This window comes from Micrasema longulum, unplaced genomic scaffold, assembly GCF_059751315.1.
Source record: "Micrasema longulum isolate JH-2025_06_02 unplaced genomic scaffold, ASM5975131v1 h1tg000194l, whole genome shotgun sequence".
In the NCBI taxonomy this organism is placed as follows: domain Eukaryota; kingdom Metazoa; phylum Arthropoda; class Insecta; order Trichoptera; family Brachycentridae; genus Micrasema; species Micrasema longulum.
Genome location: NW_028277399.1, coordinates 210,614 through 234,210, shown reverse-complemented (window position 1 = coordinate 234,210; position 23,597 = coordinate 210,614). Strand labels below are relative to the sequence as shown.

General features: G+C 34.1%; 1 protein-coding gene across 2 annotated transcripts in view; it reads right to left on the bottom strand.

The window, feature by feature from the left end:
- The window catches only part of Sulf1 (Extracellular sulfatase Sulf1), a 143,456-nt gene that overhangs the window by 36,024 nt on the left and 83,835 nt on the right, over positions 1 to 23,597 (bottom strand). For both annotated transcript variants that reach the window (XM_088243169.1, XM_088243170.1), the window contains exons 4-5: positions 13,685 to 13,836; positions 12,305 to 12,474 (exon numbers count right to left, since the gene is read on the bottom strand). In XM_088243169.1, coding sequence (XP_088099295.1) covers positions 12,305 to 12,474; positions 13,685 to 13,836 — 322 coding nt within the window. The remainder of the gene's footprint in view (positions 1 to 12,304; positions 12,475 to 13,684; positions 13,837 to 23,597) is intronic.

Here is a 23,597-nt window from a genome sequence, read left to right as displayed (position 1 = left end):
CTTTATGTTACTGTGCATTGAGTCGAGAGTAGTATTAATGATAGTGTCAGTTATCTCAAAATAGGAAAGCATGCTAAAAGGCATGATTTTTGTTTCAAATATGCACTATTTTACATTTTTTAATAGAGCCGAGCCATATGCGTAATTTTGACAGTAAACAATAGCCAAAACTGTCTCAAAATAAGGATGAAATATTTTATTTTTGAACGAAGATCAATAGATGGGATTATTGGTACCAAATGCGTTAGTTTACATGGTAAAAATGGCTGACGAAAGCAAATACGTTCGAATAGATTAAGCTGATTCGGTAAGTTTAATCCGATAGGAATTAAACGACAAACGGTCTTGTAATTCCGCCCTAATCCTGTATTCCTCGTAAGGAAGTGCGCTTGGCATGTGAGGCTCTCTTCCCGCGGAGCCTTCCGGCGGGGGAGGAGGAACATTCTAATGTCAGAAGAGGTTTTTCAACTCCGACTGAACTCGGGAACGCGGTAGCATGCTCCGATGAACTCAACTCGGAGTTCAAACTTTATTTATAAAGTAGAGATAAAAATAAATGTACGGATATAGAACAAAGATGAATTTTTATTTTAAAAATATATATCTCGTTTGTCCGTATCCATGCGGGTGAAGAATACAGTTCTGTGTGTGAGAATAGAACCAGAACAGGGGTGTTTTCAACTCGATAGCTACTCTGAGCATCCGTTCCATTTATCCGATTTTCCATTAGTTGTTATTTTGTAATTAGATTATTATTAATATTAATAATAATATTTATGGTTGAAACCAAAATAACATTTTTTTTTATTTACTACATACACATTTAGGTAATAGATTTCTCTGGATCATGTCTAGTCTGCCTAACTAAGTACAACCTGTTTATAGGTAGACATTTTTATGCAAAATAAACAATAATATTACTTCAACAATGTTTTGAATATGTCCAAATGCTCGCAGACTGGCTGGATTTTCTGCCTAGGGAGTTGTTCATATTTAAACTTGATGCAACAGAGAGAAAAAACATTTTTGAGATGGGAATATAGGAGTCATGTGCACTATATTGCACTTTTATTGTTTAATCACTTAAACCAGTCAATGACAGGTCATAGCCCTGTAAATGCCTAGACTCCCATATTCCCTTTTCAAAAATGTTTTCCCTCTCTGTTGCAACAAATTCAAATAATATTACTACCTACTAATTAATTTATTATTCAGTTATTCAATATTAATTTATACCATTTATTATTTAATAATGTTTCTAAGTAAATTTTCCGATTATGCTTTATCTATCTAAACCCAGTAACCAATTTTTTACAAATTTATTCAATTGAATCCGGGTCATGGTTTTGTAATGTTCGGGTAACATATTGAATATTTTGGGACCCAGAAACCTGAACCCTTCTTTGTCCGAAATTATTACATCTAAATTTGTTGGAAAACATTTGAGAAGGGAATATAGAAGCCTACGCTACAGGGCTTATGACCTGTCATTGGCTGGCTTGAGTGGCCACTTTAGACGCGTTGTAACATTTACTGACTCCATAGGGAGGAAATCCATCCAGTCTGTAAACATTTGGACATACGCAAAACTTTGTTGAAATAACTGACTGGTAAAAGAAGAAAAACAAGAGGTCTCGGGTTCGATTCCAGACATGGTTGATATGAAATATTTATTTAAAAGGGTATTTAGAAATGTAACCATGACTGAATGTAAGATTGTAGTAAATGGAGATAGTTTGAAACAGGTCGAAGAATTTGTATATCTGGGTAGTATGTTTACTAGAGATGGAAATATGGACAAGGATATTGAAAGGAGGGTTAGTGCCGGTAACAGAGTTAATGGTGCCTTAAAGTCTGTCGTAGCAAATAAGTGTCTATCGCAAGAGGCTAAATTAGCAGTTCATAATGGAGTTCTGGTACCAACCCTAATGTATGGAAGCGAAGCATGGAGTTGGAAAAAAAGGGACGAAAGTAGACTGAATGCTGTTGAAATGCGATCTCTCAGGCGAATGTGCGGAAAAACAATGTATGATAGGTGCCCTAATGTCGAAATTAGAGCAGAATGCAAGGCTGAGTTAAGCATTATCGACAAAATTAAGAAAGGTCTTTTGCGATGGTTCGGTCATGTGGAGCGAATGAATGATGAAAGAACGGCTAAAAAGATTTATGATGCGAATGTGTCTGGTTGTAGAAGTCGAGGAAGGCCGAGAAAGACATGGCATGATCAAGTACAACAAATTCTTGAAAGTGGTCATGTGAAAAGTCGGAATAATCGACTTGCGTGCATGAGAAGATGTATGAATGTGAAGGAAGCAAAGGAAGTGTGCCAGGACAGAGTGGTGTGGCGTTCTATCCTATCTGCCTACCCCTCTGGGGAAATGGCGTGATGGTTAGTTAGTTAGTTAGTTAAAAGGGTATTTTCACACTAGAATATTTAATAGATTTGTGCACCAATGCAGTAACCTATGCACCATTAGGTGCGAAAAAGGAATGATGATGATGATGATGAAGTATTTTATTAATTCATTAATTAAAAAACATGTTTTAATACAGAACGTCACTTTATACATGATCGGCATTACTTATAAACCTGGTATAAAGTTACGCCTAGGCGTAGTGGTAGAATGAGAATAGGAATACCATCCTTATTCTATGACTATAGTAAGGATAGTTTTGCCATCCGTATTCTACCACTATGCCAAGGCGTAACTTTGCACCAAGTTTATGAGTAAGTAAGGCCCTAAAAGTACGAATGAGGTATTTTTTTATATTTTTATTTGTTTTTTTTTCCATACATATATTATTTACATAGAAATATAATTACAAAAATACACTTTAGAAAAATACATCTTAAAATTAAGCTATAACATGAATTGTAAAAAATGCCCACAAAGACTACAGCGTCTGAGCGTGGGCCATTCCTTTTTTAATTATTAAATAGTTTATAGCACATATATATGGTATGACATGACCATGAAAAGAAAATAAAAGAAAAACCAAATTAACATATGCTGAAATTACGAAAATATGATTTATTTTTAATTATAATGCTTATTTGAGGTTATGGGGTCAGCTAAACCAAAAAAAAACACATAAGTAAATTATTTTGCTACATAATTTAATTATTTTCAAAGGTATTTAAAGGTATAACAAATTAAATAAGTGATTTTTTAGTAATAATGACACAACATACGTCAGAGTTTTACTAGGGCCGGCTGTTTTCTGCAAAATGCATATATTAGGTTGTGTGGTCAGCCAGACTTTAAAAATCATTAAATCCGGTCAAATGCATCATAAAATTATTTTTTCTTATAAAAAAAAACTAATGTATGCATTATTGTCCGCCTATACCAGTTTTCAATTTCAATTTTTTAACTTACGCACCCGCACACACGCACCCTCACACATTCATTTACACACATTCATATACACACACATAAATACAAACGTCGCAAACATACAATTTATTAAACTCTTTTCTTATGTATTATTAGATGAACAGTGGATTTTTTAAATTGGCTTCTAGTATTGTTATTATATTTTTACTTATTTTTTATGTAATAGCTGTAAAAATCCCGAATAATTAAAATAAATAAATGAATTATTTATCATAAAGATAAAAAACTTTGTTTTTAACCACTTTTTTTTTTATTCTTTACTTATTTTTTATTTCCACCGACCGGTTTCAAAGCAAACAAGCTTCTTCGTCAAGGTTTACGTAACTAATGAATTAATTCCTATTTTATTTTTATGATGTTCACTAAATACTACACATGGACCCTATAAATCAAGTCTTTTTTTCCTTACAAGAGTAAGGGTGGTAATTTAATATCAATATTTTCGAAGCTAGACAGGAGAGGACTAAAAAAAAATATTAAAATAAAATTTATTTATTTATTATCATTATATTACATACACAAAATTATAATTTATGTAAAGTTGCTTTGACTGTCTAACTAGGGTTATTTACCCCGTTCTAAGAGAGTCAAAAAATATAAAAAACAGTAATCAGTTTATAGAAACAGTTATAAAGATACAAAGTGAAAAACGAAGTAAAAAATGGAGTAAAAACATGGTAAAAAAGGTAGTAAAAATATAGTAAAATGTAATAAAAACATGGTAAAATTGTAGTAAAAACATAGTAAAAATGTAGTAAAAACATAATAAAAATGTAGTAAAAACATAGTAAAAATGTAGTAAAAAAAACGTAGCAAAAAAAAAAAAAAACAACTCTGTTTTTAACCACTATTTTTTTATTTTTCACCGACCGGTTTCAAAGCAAACAAGCTTTTTTGTCAACTTTGAAACCGGTCGGTGAAAAAAAAAAAAAATAGTGGTTAAAAACAAAGTTGTTTTATTTATTTTATTATAATGAATAACCACTAAGTTAGTGCTTCAAATATAAACTTTATAAAATAAATATTGTTTATTTGGTTATTAATAATTTTTTTCTTATTATGAATAGCTTTTTTAATTTCTAAGTTGTCTAATTTTAATATTTTATTTTTAACATGAAGTACTTTTAATCCAGAGTCTTTATTGAAGTTATGATTATTTTCTATCGGATGATTAAATTTGACGAAGAAGCATGTTTGCTTTGAAACCGGTCAGTGGAAAAAAAAAAAAAAAATTAGTGGTTAAAAAAAAAGTTGTTTTATTTATTTTATTATAATGAATAACCACAAAGTTAGTGCTTCAAATATAAACTTTAAATTATTTATTATTTGTCATCGTAAAAACCGTCTAACTGTTATGAAGATTTGATTATTCAATGTAGTTCTGGTCCCAACTCTAATGTATGAGAGCGAAGTATGGAATTGGAAAAACGATGATGAACGTATGTTAAATGCTGTCGAAATGCGATTCCTCAGGCGAGTGTGTGGTAAAACGATGTATGATAGGTGCTCAAATGTCGAGATCCGTGAACTGTGTAAGGCTGAGACATGCATTATCGACAGAATCTAGAAAGGGGTGCTGCGTTGGTTTGGACATGTAGAGCGAATGGACAGCGAAAGAACGGCTTAAAGGGTCTACGATGCGAATGTTATGAATGCAGAAAACGAGGAAGACCGAGAAAGACATGGCACGATCAAGTCCATCAAATAATTGAAGATGGACATGTCAAAAGTAGGAATAATCGGCGTGCGTGCATGAGAAGATGTATGAATGTAGAGGAAGCGAGGTCTGTATGCAAAGATAGAGTGATATGGTGTTTTAGCCTCTCTGCCTACCCCTATGGGGAAACGGCGTGATGGTTTGTTGTTGTTGTTGTAATTTATCATTTGTCAAAATAAAAAACAGTCCAACTGTTGTGTAAATTTGATTATTCACTCTTTTCACAAATGTGCTATTATCTCAGTTTCACTTTTCTATGGCTGGCTGCTTTCTGCATAGCTGCGTTTGATGAATTGATGTACCGTCGTTACTGGAATAAATGGCGTCCAATGTTCCAAAATAATGATGCGCTGTTCCTTGATCAGCACAGCACAAACTATGGCATGCACGCATCAATGTCCCGATTGTGTCGCATTCTAAACTCGAGACAAGACCTAAACTATGCTGGTGTAAGTTTTTCTATATTTACACAATCACTAAGATAGACCAGATCTTGTCTTGAGGTAGTAATTTTTTTTTTTTGTTTTAGCTTTAATTTTCTTCGGTTGCAATTTATTTAAATTATACCTGTATATATTATTAAGAAATGTATTTACCATTGTTAAATAGTCCAAATAAGTCCGTAAATAAATAAATACCATACTTTGAGAACCTCCGCTTCGCACATCTCACCCCCTCCCTTTCTCGCTCCGCCCCCACCACCAAACCACATGCACCACGTGACCTGGTTTAAATGACGTAACAATAGGCGAAAGCAGAAATATGAAATAGAGACCATTGTCTCAATTAAAGAAAGCTTCAAGTTGTAAAATATTCCTTGACACATTTTTGAAATACCTATTTGTAAAAAATATTAATTTATTTATTCATAATTTTTCCATTTTTTTCCATTGATTTACTTTCGTTCATCGCCAATTCGCTCTCCAGGCATACATAAGGGAATATAGAAGTCTAGGCATCCACAGGTCTTATGACCTGTCATTGGCAACAGATCCCTAGGGGGTTGAATCCAGTTCTTGTCTACAAAAATTTGGACAAACTCAAAACATTGTTGAATCTACCTGGTCCAAGAAGAAGTATAACAATTGAAAAATACTTTCAGGCGTTGCCTAGTGAAATAATTCAATCAAATAAATATCACCGCAACAATAAAGGTTTCAGCTGTTTAACTTCACAAACGTCAACAGATAGAAGAGCCGAAGGAATGTAGATGTTCAAATATGGGCAGAATAGTGAATGTTACATAGTGTGCAAAGTGGCCACTTAAACGTACAAACAATTCTTCTTCTTCTTTTATCAGTTAGTTATTTCAACCCAGTTTTGAGTATGTTCCAATGTTTGCAGAGTGGCTGGATTTCCTCCCTATGGAGTTGATGAATGTTACATAGTGTGTAATGTGGCCACTTAAACCAGCCAACGACTGGTCATAAGCCCCGTGGATGCCAAGACTACTATAGTTATTCCGTAAAATGTTCTTCACGTCTGTTTATTTATTTATTAACGGATATTGTCCATATATACAATTTATAGGGTTTAAATATTACAATAAAAGAATAGATTAAAACATTTTAAAAAAATAAGAAAAGAAGCTTTGACAAGCATAAGGGACATCGAGACAAGATCTGGACTATTTATTTAGGGCTCGTTTAAATCCTCGTAAACTTAAACCAAAAAAGTCCAGATCTTGTGTTGAGTTAACAATACGACAAAGATTAGAGAATGAGGAACTTCAGCCCTACGGGAAATTGGATACAAAAAAATGTTTTCTTACGCGGGGTAAAAATTAAAGCATTAAATTGTAGAACAAAGTTTCTTGAAAATGTACAGAAAAAATAATAAAAAATATTTTGATCAAAACGCACTACTTTAAATGACGTCACTGGTTCATTTGAATCAACCTATGATCTGAGAGCTATGGAATATTTCAATCGAAACCAATTCAAATAATTAATTAAATGTATTGAACGGTTCTGTAAAAAAATAATGTCTTTGACTGAGTATGAATTATTTTACCAGAATATTAATAATTGAATTTACACGTACTGCTCATTCGAGTACATTCAAATACTGTTTAGCGAAATAAAGTAAATGCATTCTAGTTGCTGACAGACAAAATGAGAGTGCACGGCATGTTAGGTCGTTTAATATTGCACGAATGCGGTTAATTTGGGTAAATGATCAAAGGGGAAGCAAACTTCCGAGTAAACAGCAACATTTGACGGCCGGAATGGTTGGCTGGATGGAGGCCGCAGGGAGGCAACAGGGAGGCAACAGATCGTAAAGAATTAACAGCTTTCATCTGAGATTCAAAATATCATACAGCGAGGCGGCCTGGACCACCGACAAATTATTTGAAGATAGTAAGAAATATCTCCAGAATTATTGTAACAGGAGGGAAAACACTTTTTTCAAAAACATTTACACGACAATCATAAAATTGTCTTAAAAAGGCCCCGCTGAATTCGCGCATTTTCATATACTGACTTCCATCCGGCCACAAACCTCTCAATCCTATCAACCTCTCGCGCAGCCAGGATGGCTTGATAACTTATTTACAGACAGTGTAATACAGATAGTATTTTTCTGGGTTATTATGCCGTGTTTGTGGGCTTTGTATTGCCGACGTTTCGGAGCACATTGCAGTGTCCATCTTCAGGGCTGAATGTATGAGTGTAGTTTTTAGTGTGTTTAATTGTGAGGAATTTGTACCGTGTCGCAGTCGGGCAATGTATGCGGTTAAGTGTGTGGAGTTTGTACCGTGGGCTTTGGAAGCACCGGGTACCATGAGGTTCGTAGTCGTAACCCATCATCCCTGTTTATGTTATTAGGATGCTTGTATATTTCTATGGCTTCCTTTATTAAACGGGCTTGATGATTTTTGGGCTTTCCAAGGACATTTGGCTCAAATGAGAAATTATGCCCTGTTTCTATGTAGTGCTCTGCAAGAGCTGATTTATCCGGGTAGCCCAACTTGCATGCACTCTTGTGCTCTTTTATTCTTGTCATTATGTTTCTGGCAGTCTGCCTATGTAGACTGTTTCACAGCTTTTGCAATTTAATTTATATACTCCATCTGTTTCAAGTGGGTCCCGATCTTTTACTGATTTTAGTAAGTTTCTTACTTTTGAGGTCGTACCGAACACTGTCCTTATGTCCCGTTTCTTAAGCGTTTTTGCCATTCTATCCGTGACATTTTTGACATAGGGAAGGAACGCTATTCTTTTATCCGTATTAGCATCATCCATCTTGGAAATATTCTTTGGATTTGTTACCGACATTATTCTTCTTTTTATATCCTTCTTTTCATAGCCATTACTTTCTAATACTTTTGTCAGTATATTCAATTCCTCTTCTAGGTTACTTTCTTCACAAATACGTGTTGCCCTTCTGGCCAGCGTGTTTATGATGCCTAATTGTTGAGATGGGTGGTGATGTGAGGTAGCATGGAGATACCGGTTTGTATGTGTGGGTTTTCTATACACCGTATGTCCCAGTCTGCCATCTTCCTTTCTGCTTAATTTGACGTCTAGAAAAGATAGGCTTTTGTCCTCCTCTACTTCCATAGTAAAACTGTATTGCCGGGTGGAGATTATTTAGGTGGTCTAAAAACACTGTTAATCTTTCTGCACCATGATTCCAAATGACAAATACGTCATCTGCGTATCGAAGCCATACTTTGGGTGCATACGGAGCTGTGTCCAAGGCCGTTTCTTCAAATGTCTCCATGAAAAAGTTTGCTAGAACCGGCGATAAAGGATTGCCCATAGCCACTCCTTCTAACTGTTTAAAAATTTCATTTTCAAAAGGAAAAGAAAAGAAAAGAAAAAGAAAAAGAAAAAGAAAAGAAAAAAGAAAAAGAAAAAAGAAAAGTATCCATTTTTTTTTACACTTTTAATGCGTAGATAAACGTATCGATGGGTTCGAGACCCGTCAGTATAAACCGATGTACTTACATCAAAACTTGACGGTGGGGGGATCGGTAGTATATCTATGTAGTCGGTCGGGAGAATTTTATCTTCAACTATGAAGTCATACTGAAGCTATGTCATTTCAGAGCGTAGAAATGTGTACCGTGACGTACGCTTCCTCTTGTTTCATATCGATGTACCTATCTTGAAGGTGGGGGTCGGTAGTATATCTTTGTAATCGCCAGAGAGAATTTACCTTCGGTATGACGTCTTTATATTCCCATCATAATCGAGGCCCTGATAAGGCACCGCAAAAAGAAAAAATGCTTTATAAAATAAATATAGAATAACACGATAGGTTAGGTTATAACTATGCAAGGTAACCGCTTTGCTGTTTTCAATTTGCCGAAGTTTGTTTATTTTGTATGAAATCTCCCCAGAACACGTTTAGCGGGGAGTAATGTCATAAAATGGCGGACAGACCGAGGTCTCTAGTTAACTGCACCCGTTTTATACGGACCGACATCTCGAATAAACTGATATACACTTTTATTGAGTATCCGAAGTAGGAAGTGTAAAACCAAAGCGCAAACACTACGCCAAGGAGATAAAAAGTGGAAACGCATTTATTATTGGCGAATTATAAATATATTGTATACTATTATTGTTTTGCCCTTGTTTGTCTTTGCTAAATAGTTTAATGTTCTTTTTGTTCAGTTTCTTGCATTTATGTTTCTTCATGTAACTGTTGTAATTGGCTTATGCCGTATATATATAATAAATATATAAATATGTAAACTAGTGCATCAAAAAGTTGGATTTTATCGATTTTTCCGCAGATTTATATCGCAGAAAATTCGAAATATTATAAAACAGTTTTATGAAAACTAATATGACAGTTTTTCGGTCTCGTGGTGTGATGGTTAGCGCGTTTGCCTACCACGCTAGAGGTCCCGGGTTCGATTCCTGACATGGTTGATACGAAAATTTATTTAAAAGGGTTTTTTTAACATATAACAACAGAGATGCAGAGCATTTTAGAGAAGACAATATAGAAGTCTAGGCATCTACAGGGCTAATGACCTGTCATTGGCTGGTTTAAGAGATCACTTTATACACTGTGTAACATTCACCATTCAGTCTATATTTGAACATCTTCTTCTTCTTGCGGTGTCTTATCAGGTCCCCCCGACGTTGGCGATCACTACTGCGAAAGCATCTCGGTCCTGCGCTACTCCGAGGCCTTGTTGGACAACGGCTTGATGTACTCGCCATAGTGATTCCCGGGAAAAGATGACCAGAGTGGTTTCCCGTTGCTTTCTCTGGTGGATTTTTTGTCGGGGTTACCTTCCCTTAGCTGGAGGCGCCAGAAATTCGCCTTTCATCCTCTCGTTATCTGCTGTGATTGCCCGGGGTTCGCGACGCGTACGCTTACGAATTGCACTAGTCAGTAATGTTGCCGGTGGAATGCAACTGGGCATTCGCAGCATTTAATGGAGAACCACACCCTCCAGCAAGATGTGAATCACTGCGACCCTACTGACGGTTCGAACCCATTTTTGAACATCTATATAACCTTCAATTCTTCCATCTGTTGACTACAAAAATTTGGACAAACTCAAAACATTGTTGTTAAAAGGGTGTTTTTACACTAGAATATTTCAGAGTCCCTGGACTGGTATCTGAAGCGAAAGACTGATCATCTTGCCTTCATGTAACAAAAATGATCAAGGTACGCTGCGATTGGTGTACCAATGCAGTGCCCTATGCAGCATTAGGTGCGGAAAGGGAATGAAGAAGAATAGTAGTAAAAAAAAATAATATTTTATAGGATTTATCTTTCTTTTGAACGCTTGAATTTATTTGTTTTTGTTATTGTATAATATTATGTTATTTTTATTATTGTACCTCGCACTTTTCGCATTTGTATCACCGTGTAAAGTATTGAATTAAATTAAATCACTACTTAAATCATATATATTTTATGTTATCTGTAAAAAACTGTGTAAACATGTTTTTTTCAAAAAAAAAAGACTAGTAAAAAAATATTATGTCACGAATTAATTTATAGCATTTTGGCTGGAGTGTTCTTAGTTCCCCCTCAGGAACTTGCGGATTTTTTCACCTTGAGTAGCTCAATCACAAATAACTATCGACGAGCTTAAAAACATGCTAAGCATTTGAGCTACCACAATGAACAATAATAAACACGCTTAAGTTATCGCAGTCATAAGTCAACGCTCGTGTCGGTTTGTTTTTTGTTTTCTTCGTAAATAAATACAGTTCATTGGCGAAAAATCGGCGTTTACTATAAAAAATATTACAATATATTGCATTTGCAAAATAGTAAGGAGTACCTAATACAAAAAAGTAAAAATTAAACTACAATTACTATGGCGACTGCTTTTCTTTACATTTGCCTTGCCAACCGCCGCCGCCGGCTAAATGCAATAAATCGCATGATAAATCATAAATACAAATAGCAGTTTTGGAATATTTTCCATATTTACACCGGTGAAATTCAAATATGTGATTGCGCAGCAGGATTATACGTCGCGAAACGTGATTATTTTGACATTTAATATTAGGTGTTCACGGATGTTGCATTGTGATAGCGAATACGATAAACAACCACGGTGAGAAATTGTTATCGCGTCGCTTATTAGCACGTCGATAGTTATTTGTGATTGAGCTACAGGCTCGGAAAGGATAATAACGTCTCTTGTTTCACATGCACAATTCAAGTTGCTATGCAACTAGTGTACTACGTAAACACACACTCGTATATTGATATTGTATTATGGATAAGCATGCACTAAGGCACTTGTGTATTTCGCGTAGATATGTAAATTGTGAATGCAAATAATCTCCGCAACATTCCATTAGTCCGTATTAATGTTGTTCTGTGAGGAACCGGTCACAGAATAATCAAACTGAGAAATGGTCATAATATTATGATCTTTAATGAGGTAAAATCAAAACGGATTTGATTATGTAACAGATGTTTTTTTGTCGTGTTAGAACTGTTGATCGGTAATAATATCTCTTGTAAGTGGCGGTACCTCTCTGGGCTGGTATTCCAAACGCTCTGGCGGCCGTATTTTTAGCCGCGGCAGATTACAACAACGCAATATTCCATAATCATACTAAGTGGTAAAATCAGGACACAATACCTCTCTCCAACACATCAATATATTAATTAGTCGAAAACTGAACTATTTAAGGGGAAAAGGTTCACTGAAGATGCACAACTATATAATGATATCGTTCAGTCTACTTACTGGTGGGTTGTGACATTGAAGAACAGGTGTGTGAAGTGCGGGGCAGCGTCCTCGGGGCCGTGGGGGGCGGGGAAGGACAGCACCAGCAGGACTGGCTTCCTGGACGAGCGCTGTTTGCTGTGGCGCAGGAAGGCCAGGGAGTCGTTGGCGATCAGGTCGGGGTAGTAGTCCTGCAAGAGACGAGCGAGTCAGAAGAAGAGAAAAGGCGGCCTCCGTGGTGTAGTGGTCAAGACGCTTGACTCACACACGGAAGGTTCTAGGTTAGATTCCCGGTGAAAACACAAATATTTAATTTAATTTTTTCAAGCCTGGGTGTTTCGTGATGTAATTCACTACTGTAATTGGGCCTCCTGGCATGTTGTAGTGCAAAAAAAAGAAACCAAGGGACAGCAATTACAGAAATCGATACATAAGTTACACAAGCGAGAATCGGTAATAGTTCTGGAAAGGAGGATCGGGAGTGAAAAACCATGGAACAGAAGTAACATAGAATGACGGAGGGATAGTTGTCTTGGAAACGATGATCGGGTGTCTCAAAGCAAGAGACAGAAGTAACACAGAATAAGGAAGAGGTAGTAGTCCTAGAAGCGACGACTGAGAGCCTAATATAAAGAGACAGAAGTAACAGACTGATGAAGGGGGGGTTGTCCTGGAAAGAACAATCGGTAATAAGACACCAAGAAACAGAATCACCACAGAATCAGGAAGCGGCGGTAGTCCTGAAAGGGACGATTGGAATTAGAAACCAAGGAACAGAGGTAACACAGAATCCGGAAAGGAAAGTTGTCTTGCAGGGGATGATCGGGAATCAGAAGCTAAGGAACAGAAATAACACAGAATTAGGTCGGGGTATTTTTAGAAGCTTTTGTTTGCCACTGTAACGTTGTAATTCGGAATTAAAATATTGGAGAAAAAATTCACAATTTTATACTGTATATGCATTTTATACTTGCTATTATTATCATCATTCCCTTTTCGCACCTAATTGGGCATAGGACACTGCATTAATACTCCAATCGCATCGTATCTGGATCATTTCTGTTACATGAAGGTAAGGTGACCAGTCTTACGCTTCAGGTACCAGTCCAGGGATTATGAAATATTATGGTGTGAAAACACCCTTTTAAATAAATATTTCATATCAACCATGCCGGGAATCGATTTCGAGACCTCGTGCATGGTAGGCAAACGCGCTGACCATTACACCACGAGGCCGGCCGATACTTACTATTGGTAGATTTATTATATGTTTTGATTATTCAAAATGTATGTACTTGTTGTACTGATTCGTATTTATTATACGTCTGGTTGGGTGTTGAACTATCCGCTTTCAACCTACCTGAAATAGGAGTATGATTATTTAGTACGCGTGCCTCATACCTTTTGGTAGTCGAATCCATGTTTGATCTTCTTCCCGTTCATGTTGATGCTGTAGTTGTAGTATTTGCTGTTCATGATGAGACCTCCCCACTCTCGCCAACCGGGAGGGATGTACGAGCCATTGTACTTGTTCAGGTATTTACCAAAGTATCCTGAAACAATTTTTCAAGTAAAATCAGACAATTTTGTTTTAGAAAACAGACGGAGAAAATGAAAAGTAGAACGGCCAGGAACACTCGGCATCAAATCGAAACATGAAAAATGCATCGTTTATGTTTATCGGAATTTAGCGAACGCAGTACTGTTTAAGTGCCAAGCACCTTATACAGCCATGTGAATATTACAGCCTCCAGTACAAAAAAGGAGATAATAATTTATTTCAGGTGTTTACGAATCGCAGACTCTGCGGTCAAGGTTAATCGAACATTTTGGGGTCAAAAAAATAAATTTAAAAAACTTATACGAGTACCTACTCTTGCATTACAAACGTAAGACATATGCAGAGACGCCAGTGATTTTTAATAAAAAATCTCAATCAGCAAAACAAGCACATTAATTCTAAATCATTACTAATTATATTTTTTGTATGAAAGCAAAATAATTCATAAATTATAATTTACAAGCCACACATTTTAATATTGATACATCATTCAAGGTTGTTGATTTATCGAATAATTATTATTTTATTTGAGCGTGGCCAAATGCTTGAAGGCTGGATTTCCCTCCTTAGGGAGTTATTTAGATTGAAGTTTATTGCAACAGAGACGAGGTATATATTTGAGAAGGGAATTTATTTACTTATTAAAAATTTACATATACATTACTGCAGACCTGCCAATTAATTCTAATCAACCAATAAAACACAAAAGTGGTGTTTATTTCATTTAAAGTTTAAAGCGTTTTCAATAGAAAAAAAATTGAGTTATACAAAAATTGAAATTACAATATTTGTGTGTAAATTAATTTAAATCAATACTAGTACTCAATGGGGAAAAAAATAAAAGAAAAGATGACAGGGGGATAGAGGAAGAAAAAGGAGATATTTCTTTAGCTATTGTAGGAATAACAAACAATGGTCTGTGAGCTAAGAAGTTGCTCGGTGCATGTAATTTTATCCGCTCAAAGATGTGAAAGTCAAGGCATTTAAAGGACTTATGACGTCGCTGGCTGCGTAACTTCACTTTTTGCCTATGTTTAAACATTCTTATTTCTTCAACTCTTCCGTATCTTGACTTTTGTGAAGTAATAGAGCTGAAACCTTTATTGATGTGGGATATAATTCTGGCTTAATATTACTTCACCCACCAAGCGACGCCTAAAAAACTGGTATAAAAAGATGTACCTATAAAAATCAATTGAAAAGGTATTTTATTCATGAATCTTTTTTAATTTGAAAAGATAAATTCAGTCATGACAAACATAAATAGTTAGTATTAAGGCGGGTAAGTGAATTTTTAAAGACATTGAATTTGTATGTGAATCTTTTGAAATCATTTGAAAGGGGCCTTGGCGCAGTTGGTAAAACAGCTAACTGTAAAATTGGATTCGCGGGTTTGTTTCCCACCAGTTGTAAGAAAATGTTGAAGTCTAGAAATTTGAAGGGTCTACGTTTCCCAGTAAGTAAAATGGTTCAGCCGGATGGATCTGACCCACATGATAAACGTTTCAGCTTTTTTATTTCACAAAAGTCAACAGACGGAAGGGTTGAGGAAATGAGGATGTTTAAACATAGGCAGAATGATGAATGTTACACAGTGTGTAAAGTGGCCAATAAGGTATTTTCATAAACTGGGGATATGATTTTTAATATATTCAGTATTTAAAGAATATTTTTACGATTCGAACCATATAACTATCAAAATCTGAAACGAATGTTTTCATTTATAATTTCCTATTTAAAGTTTGATAGAAATAAAACGGCCCGTAACTGGCCAAAAGGGTTGATGACGTCACGCGTGACTTATATATCCTACGTTCACTCAAATCCTATACTGAGATACTCCGACGCGGGCGGCTTGTGGCTTTTTATTTGTTTTTTCTAGTTAAATTTCGTCTTTTCCTTTGTTTTTTTTTTGTTTTCATTTATAAACATCCATAGCATTAGAACTAAAATTGGTTTTTTACAAGGAAAGTCCGATAACTTGCCCAAAATAGATATAATCATGATGGGTATTTTTTTCTCATCCAATACAAACTTTTTAAGTTCGAGTATAGAAATTTAAAGGCCGTAAGGTAAGCAAATATATAATGTTTGCTTCCAGAATGTATTCATTCAAATAGTTGTATTATTTGCATGTACTATAAATATATTGTTTAGCGTACATTTAATGCAAAAGGGAAGTAACGTGACTTTGACACAACATAATCCAGAAAATACCATTGCTTGTAAACATCTCTGTTGCTCGAGTGTGTGTTAATGCCTTTTTTTATTAAATGTGATTTACTCAATATATCAGCTAGGGTAAATTATGGAGACAGTGCCATAGATTACATTCAAGTAAAACGGACGGGTGATATTTGAATGGTAAAAGGTCGAGTCACCCCAGCAGAACTTTAAGTTAGAACCAAATCGTACTCGGTGACGTTGGTTTGCGATGAAGTCTAGGAAATAATAGATTCCTGCAAGTGTGAAGACTGTCCAGCATCTCAAGGTCAGTTGCTATTTTGTAAATGCAATAAATTTCACAAATAAATAAGGTAGGTTTTCATACAGCAATTTTTTGTAATTTTATTTTTTATTCATATAGAAAACCAACAGTTCCACAAATTAAACTAAGTAACATAAGTACAGAAATATAATACAAATATAAACAATAACGTTCAAAGAATAAACTATTTTAGTATTGTAGTACCTGTCAAGCTTTATAAGTGCTAATTTCAGTACCTACTGTTAGTAAATGTTTATAGTCTACAGTCTACACCATAAAATATAGTATTTCGTACTGAACAAGACCTACGGAAAAAGAATAGTGGTTTGTTTTTTTTAACATCTCGTTTCATAACGTTCAAATGCGTTAAACCATTTTTTCTGCATTTTTTCATTAGGTACTAGGAATGGCGAAAAAAGCTTTATTTTGCGTCTTCACCGTAGTGTTTGTGCACATCGGAATTAAACAGTACTTGTATCTTATAACTAAAGACATTTTATGCGCGTTAATTAGTTAAAACAACCAATTACAACAAAAACAACACGTAGGCTATACAAATTCGTATGAATTTGTTTGAACGGTCAGTCAAATTCGTAACGCGTGACGTCACAAGCCCATACGGCATTCGAATGTTCGTTTTGGCGCCAATTCAAAGTATACGTTTTTAAACCGCTCTGAAAAATTAACGCGTGGACATAAAAAAATAAAAACTGTACAGTTACCATCGTAATTTTTTTTTCAATTTTTTTGCAAAATAAAAAAAAAACGTGAAAATACCCTATTAAACCAGTCACTGGTCATAAGCCCTGTAAAAGCCTATACTTCCATATACCCGTTTTAAAAATATTTCTCTCTCTGTTGCAACAAATTTACATCTTTTAATTTAACAATGTTTGAGTATGTCCAAATGCTTGCAGACTAGCTGGATTTCCTCCCTAGGGAGTTGTTTATATTTAAATTTATTTCAACAGAGAGGGAAAACATTTTTGAGAAGGGAATATGGAAGTCTAGGCATTTACAGGGCTTATGACCTGTCATTGGCTGGTTTAAGTGGCCACTTTACACACTGTGGAGGAAATCCAGCCAGTCTGCAAGCATTTGGACATACTCAAACATTGTTGAATTAACTACGTGGTAAAAGAAGAAGTATAAAAATTGGAAAATTGTTTTCAGGCGTTGCCTAGTAGGTGATTTTGTTCAGCCGTATGAATCTCACCCGCGCGATAAAGGTTTCAGCTCTTTTACTTCACAAAAGTCAACAGATGGAAGATTTGAGGAAATGTGGATGTTCAAACATAGGCAGAATGGTGAATGTTACACAGTGGTAAAGTTGCCACCAGTTGTAAGAAAATGTTGAAGTCTACATTTGAAGGGTCTACGTTTCCCAGTAAGTAAAATGGTTCAGCCGGATGGATCTGACCCACATGATAAACGTTTCAGCTTTTTTATTTCACAAAAGTCAACAGACGGAAGGGTTGAGGAAATGAGGATGTTTAAACATAGGCAGAATGGTGAATGTTACACAGTGTGTAAAGTGGCCAATTAAACCAGTCACTGGTCATAAGCCCTGTAAAAGCCGTACTTCCATATTCCCGTCTCAAAAATATTTCTCTCTCTGTTGCAACAAATTTACATCTTTTAATTTAACAATGTTTGAGTATGTCCAAATGCTTGCAGACTGGCTGGATTTCCTCCCTAGGGAGTTGTTTATATTTAAATTTATTTCAACAGAGAGGTAAAACATTTTTGAGAAGGGAATATGGTCTAGGCATTTACAGGGCTTATGACCTGTCATTGGCTGGTTTAAGTGGCCACTTTACACACTGTGGAGGAAATCCAGCCAGTCTGCAAGCATTTGGACATACTCAAACATTGTTGAATTCACTACGTGGTAAAAGAAGAAGTATAAAAATTGGAAAATTGTTTTCAGGCGTTGCCTAGTAGGTGATTTTGTTCAGCCGTATGAATCTCACCCACGTGATAAAGGTTTCAGCTCTTTTACTTCACAAAAGTCAACAGATGGAAGATTTGAGGAAATGTGGATGTTCAAACATAGGCAGAATGGTGAATGTTACACAGTGGTAAAGTTGCCACTTAAACCAGCCAATGACAGGTCATAAGCCCTGTAAATTCCTAGACTTCCATATCCCCTTCTCAAAAAATTTCCCTCTCTGTTGAAATAAATTTAAAAATTAATCATTCATCTTTATTTTATATTAATATCCCTACAGAGATGAGGTAGAATTTTTTCAAATTCAGGATTATGGATATTCAAGCGTTTACAGGGCTTATGACCTGTCATTGGCTGGGTTAAGTGGCCACTTTACGTTTTACAACATTCCCCATTCCGCTTATTAGCGAATATCGACACAGGTAACATTTTGATTTTTGTATATATCTTATTAAATGAGAAACCATTCACTAGCGTGTTGGAGCGCCATCTATGTATTGATATTGAAGTTAAGTATTTTTAATTAGCATATTACTTTATTTTATGTATTTAAGACTCTTCCGAGTTAAATTAAGTACTAGTAATCGCCTGCAGATGATTCTGCAATTTATTTATACTTATACTTTATTTTACTTGACTTTTTTTATGCAACTGGCCCTCAGCCATATTAAGAAATAAAATCAAATGAATAATGAAGTTTAATAAGCCATGCTTACTTGTAAAAAACATCTTTTCTTTTTAGTACCTCCATAAAATTAGAAATGTTACCTCTCCGTGTGTGTAGTGGCTGTATTACACGGGTCAGAAACAAAACAATTAATATTATAATTATTTCGAGTAAGAAATCGTATAACTATTTTTTTTAATACTCACTGTATTCTGCGGTTTATTTTATAATTTGAAATTAATCTGTGGATAGGATAGGCGCAATAAGAATAAGTATGTATAGGGACAAGGCTGTCAACCTTTTTAAAGTTCGAGATTAGCGAAAATTACTACTTTTATTTGCTTTTTATATATCTTGATATTTTTATGTTTTTTCATTATTTATTTTTGTATGATTTAATTTAGTACTCACTGATATTTGGCACATTATACAGGTGTTCTTTAAACCCTGTCACATCCGAAACCACGATGTTCAATATAGGCAAGAAGACATATTAGCATATTTAAAAAAATATTTAAAACGAAGAATTTTTTTAAAAATCAAATATTAAAAAAAAAAACAAATGGTTGCATACTTCTGCAGGGAAGAAGCGAGGGGGGCGTGGCCGTGCGGTTGACAGTGTATCAGACTCCCTACTTTTTCCTCCTCGTTTCTCCACTGCAGAAGTAAGCAACCATTTGTTTTTTCTATATTTTATTTTTTAGGTTTTAGTCGTTCTTAAAATGTATTTTAATGTGCTAATATGTCTTCTCGCTCATACTGAATATCGTGGTTTCGGATGTGACAGGGTTTGAAGAACACCCTGTATATTACTCTAATTTCATACTACAGTATAGAGTGAGTTTAAAGAAACCATATCTTAATTATCATTTCAATTATGTTTTTGTAATATTTTCTATTGATTTCAATAATTTTTTTTTTACGTTGTCTTCTTTGAAAATTTATTATTTATACTTTGTTTTTCCGGATTGTTATTCTATTTATTTATTTATTGTATTTTATAAATTTAACGTAAGTACATAAGTACACATATTTAATAACAGGGAATCTATATAAAACTAGTGAATAGAACATGAAAACGGAGCGTTCTCTGTTTAAGATAGTCTCCATCTAACATGGCTTATCCTGTTCTAAGATGGAGATTTTTTATCTTTCAAAGTATAAGTAGTTCTATACTAATATAACAATAATTAAAAAAAAACTAAAAATACGTAAGTATAAATGCAAATATAATATAATTGCATCACATGTTAATATAATTCAAATAATTTTGCAATGTGTTTTTTAAAACATTTAAGTTTGTAAGTGAAAATTCTTGATGGAAGTTAATTGTAATTTATTATAGAAATAAAAGACGAGTAATACTTTAATCTACAATTTTGGAATACCCAGTATATATATTTTAAAAATACAGTATGTATATCCAAAAATAAAAAAAATATACTTGAACTCATTAAAATAGCATTAGATCAACTCATTGGTTAACCCGAAAAAATACAAAAAGATAATGATCCTTTATTTAATTTACTTTCATATAATTTTGAATCATCTATTAATTGAACCCGTTAATAGAGATACAAGTCTCGAAGATGTCGCAAAAGCGATGAAACCGGTCACCGGATATTTAAAATTTGTGTATAAAAGTATCCTTCGAGATTTACTTTTTATTGTTAATTATTGTGGCTTGACACGGGCACAGTCTAAAAAGCCTTAATAAATTCAAAAATATGTAAACGATAAATATTAGATTTTGAATTAATAAAAAAATACATTAAAAAATATATTGAAATTCACAAACGAATCCAACTTGCACGGGATTACCCAAAAAAGATACATAATGTATCACGTTCATGTTTATATAAAATACGCAAGGTGGGTTGTTTTCCATTTGCTGAAGTTTGTTTATTTTGTATGAAATCTGACAGGTTTCTGGACCGTATAATGCATCCATTAGAGACAAGTTAATCTGTATATTTACAATACGTTTATGAACTAAGTTATGTACTGAAGAAAGGCGAAGCCCACGGTGATTAGTGATTTGTACGTACCGAGCCAGGAAACGAACCCACGCCTCCGTAATCTACATGTCGACTTAAATTATTCCTCTGGATAGTGTCTGAACGTGTAATTAAACTGTTATAAAACACATTATCTTCTTAATCTTGAGAGACTGCACGGAAAAAAAGATTTTATTTTATTTATTGCGTTTGTATTTTTTTAAAGGAATAACTGACTTAGTCTCTATTTTAGAGTCCTGTCAGCAGGAGGGAAAGGGGGTATATGGAAGGAGGTTATAAAATACACCACAAAACCTAGACCATTTTTTTCTCTTGCAACTGGCGTGGATCGAACCAGCGACACCAGTTTCACAGTTGACCGTAGCGTAATTTTTAGGAAACCGCACCCTCAGATCATTTATTAACAAAAATAAAAATAAATCTTGGGATGTGGCTACTTTTTTTAGAACTTTATGTGTAGTACTGATTGAAAACACTGGATATTAATATTTTTTTGTAATTTTTATGTTAAACTGAAAATATTTACTGATTAAAAATAAAATAAACACATTGTAAGACGTCACTTCCTATTATGAACACAAGAATTGTTTTTTCTTTTACGTAATGAGAAACGTTAATGTAAAATATGTATTTAGTTGTAATATTCTTGCCTCTTCTTTATTTACATTGGAGTCAAGATTAAAATGTCACTATCTAAATATTTAAATTGTTCCTTTATCCTTCTTCTTTCCTTCCCATCCCCTCTCCCCTCTTCATAGTATAGTGTTAATTTTTTAAAATAAATATTTTTTATTTTGTTAATCTTTGTTTTTAATTTTTGTATAAAATTGTAAGATTCAATATGTCATGTATTTATAATTTTCTCAAACTGAACGGTTTGGGTAGGTAGGAATAAATTGCCTTAAGGCAATATGCCCACCCTTATATGTATATATATTGTCAAATAAATAAATAATATCACATACATATATTGTTTTCTGAATAAACTGAAAAAAATTAGAAATATTTTTTGACTCAGAAAGAAAATACGGCAACAGAAAAAAAGAAAATAATTTTGTGAGTAAAATCTATTTTCAAATTAACAACGTGCCATTAAAAGGGGGAATACATCAAGTAAGTACCTTTACGTCGTTTAGGCAAATATTCTGCGGTTGGTAACACCGCGCGGCTCACAGGTGCAAGTGACAGCGCGGGACATTACGTTGACAAAATGGACGTTAGGTAAAATGGATGAACGCAGGGTTTAGATGATTTAATCATCATTTTAAATCATTATTAATGTAATGCGATGTAAATCGTCTAATTATGTCTATAACAAGTAAATGGAAACAATTTGAGTGTGAAAAAATCATTTATTATGTTGTTTATACACGGTCTTTTAGGGCCAGACCGCGTAACTTTAGAGGAATATTCCTCATTATAAGCTTTAAAAAAAATCTTAATAAAATTTTCCTAAAAAATCATTTAAAAAAAAAAACTTTAAATGTAGTGAATCCTTATTTTCTCGGACAAGCATTCCCTCCACAAACCTCTACCCCTCTCCTACCCATCCTCTTCCCTTGTCGGCGTATGATGCGTATCGCTTCGTTGGTCAAATTCATTTTTATCGCAATTTATTTTGTTGGGGAGGAGTAGGGGGTTTGCGGAAGGGATGCTAGTCCGATAAATTAAAGATTTACTCCATTTTGATATCATTATTATTATTTATTTTTTTTAATTACTTTTTGGAAAATTTTTATAAGGATTTTTTTTTAAGCTTATCATGAGGAATGTTCCTCTGAAGTTTAGCGGGCTAGCCCTGAAACACCGTGTATACATCGCCGCCAAATAACTAAATCTTGTGTGACTGTGATGTCACACGAATCTACATACTATATTTATTTATTCATATTTTTTGCTTACAAACTATAATTAATAATAAAAATAATGTGACCTCACTGAGGTTTCCCGTGCCGAGGACACTTAACAATATACTTTAAAAAAATTACATTTGAGAATAAACAAAGAAGACTAACTTTAAAAAAACAAAGATAATTAACAAATATAAGGAATAATTTAAAAAATATATATTTATAGATGACAACCATGAAGTTTCGCATAAATAAATTGTCTATGTTTTTATGAATGTATGTATGTGTATGCGCATGGGTGTATGTACGTGTGTGTGTGTATGTACATGTGTATATATGTGTATATTTATATATACATGTGTGTATATATGTGTATGTCTGTATGTATATGAATCAAAATGTGTATCCGAATAAGTTTATATTTTGTTTGTCTGTGCTCTATATTAATTTGTTAAGTATTATAATATATTAAAATGTAATTGCCTAGCTTGGAACGGGGTATGTACCCTTGTTAGCTGGGCAAAGTGAATATGGAATTGTATTTTGATAAAAAGTGTGAATAAATAAATAAAAAATAAAAAAAATATTCAGACAGTTTTAAAAACAAGGTATTTATGTACATCTATATTAACACACAATGAAAATAACAAAAACCTAACATAAGCTAAACACTCGCGAAGCAGTTGATTCAATATTGGTATGGGCGAATGAGACAATCCATTTTACTTCTACCTAGCTCCACTATCCATTTTTTATAGCCTTTTTAAACACTTTCTCGT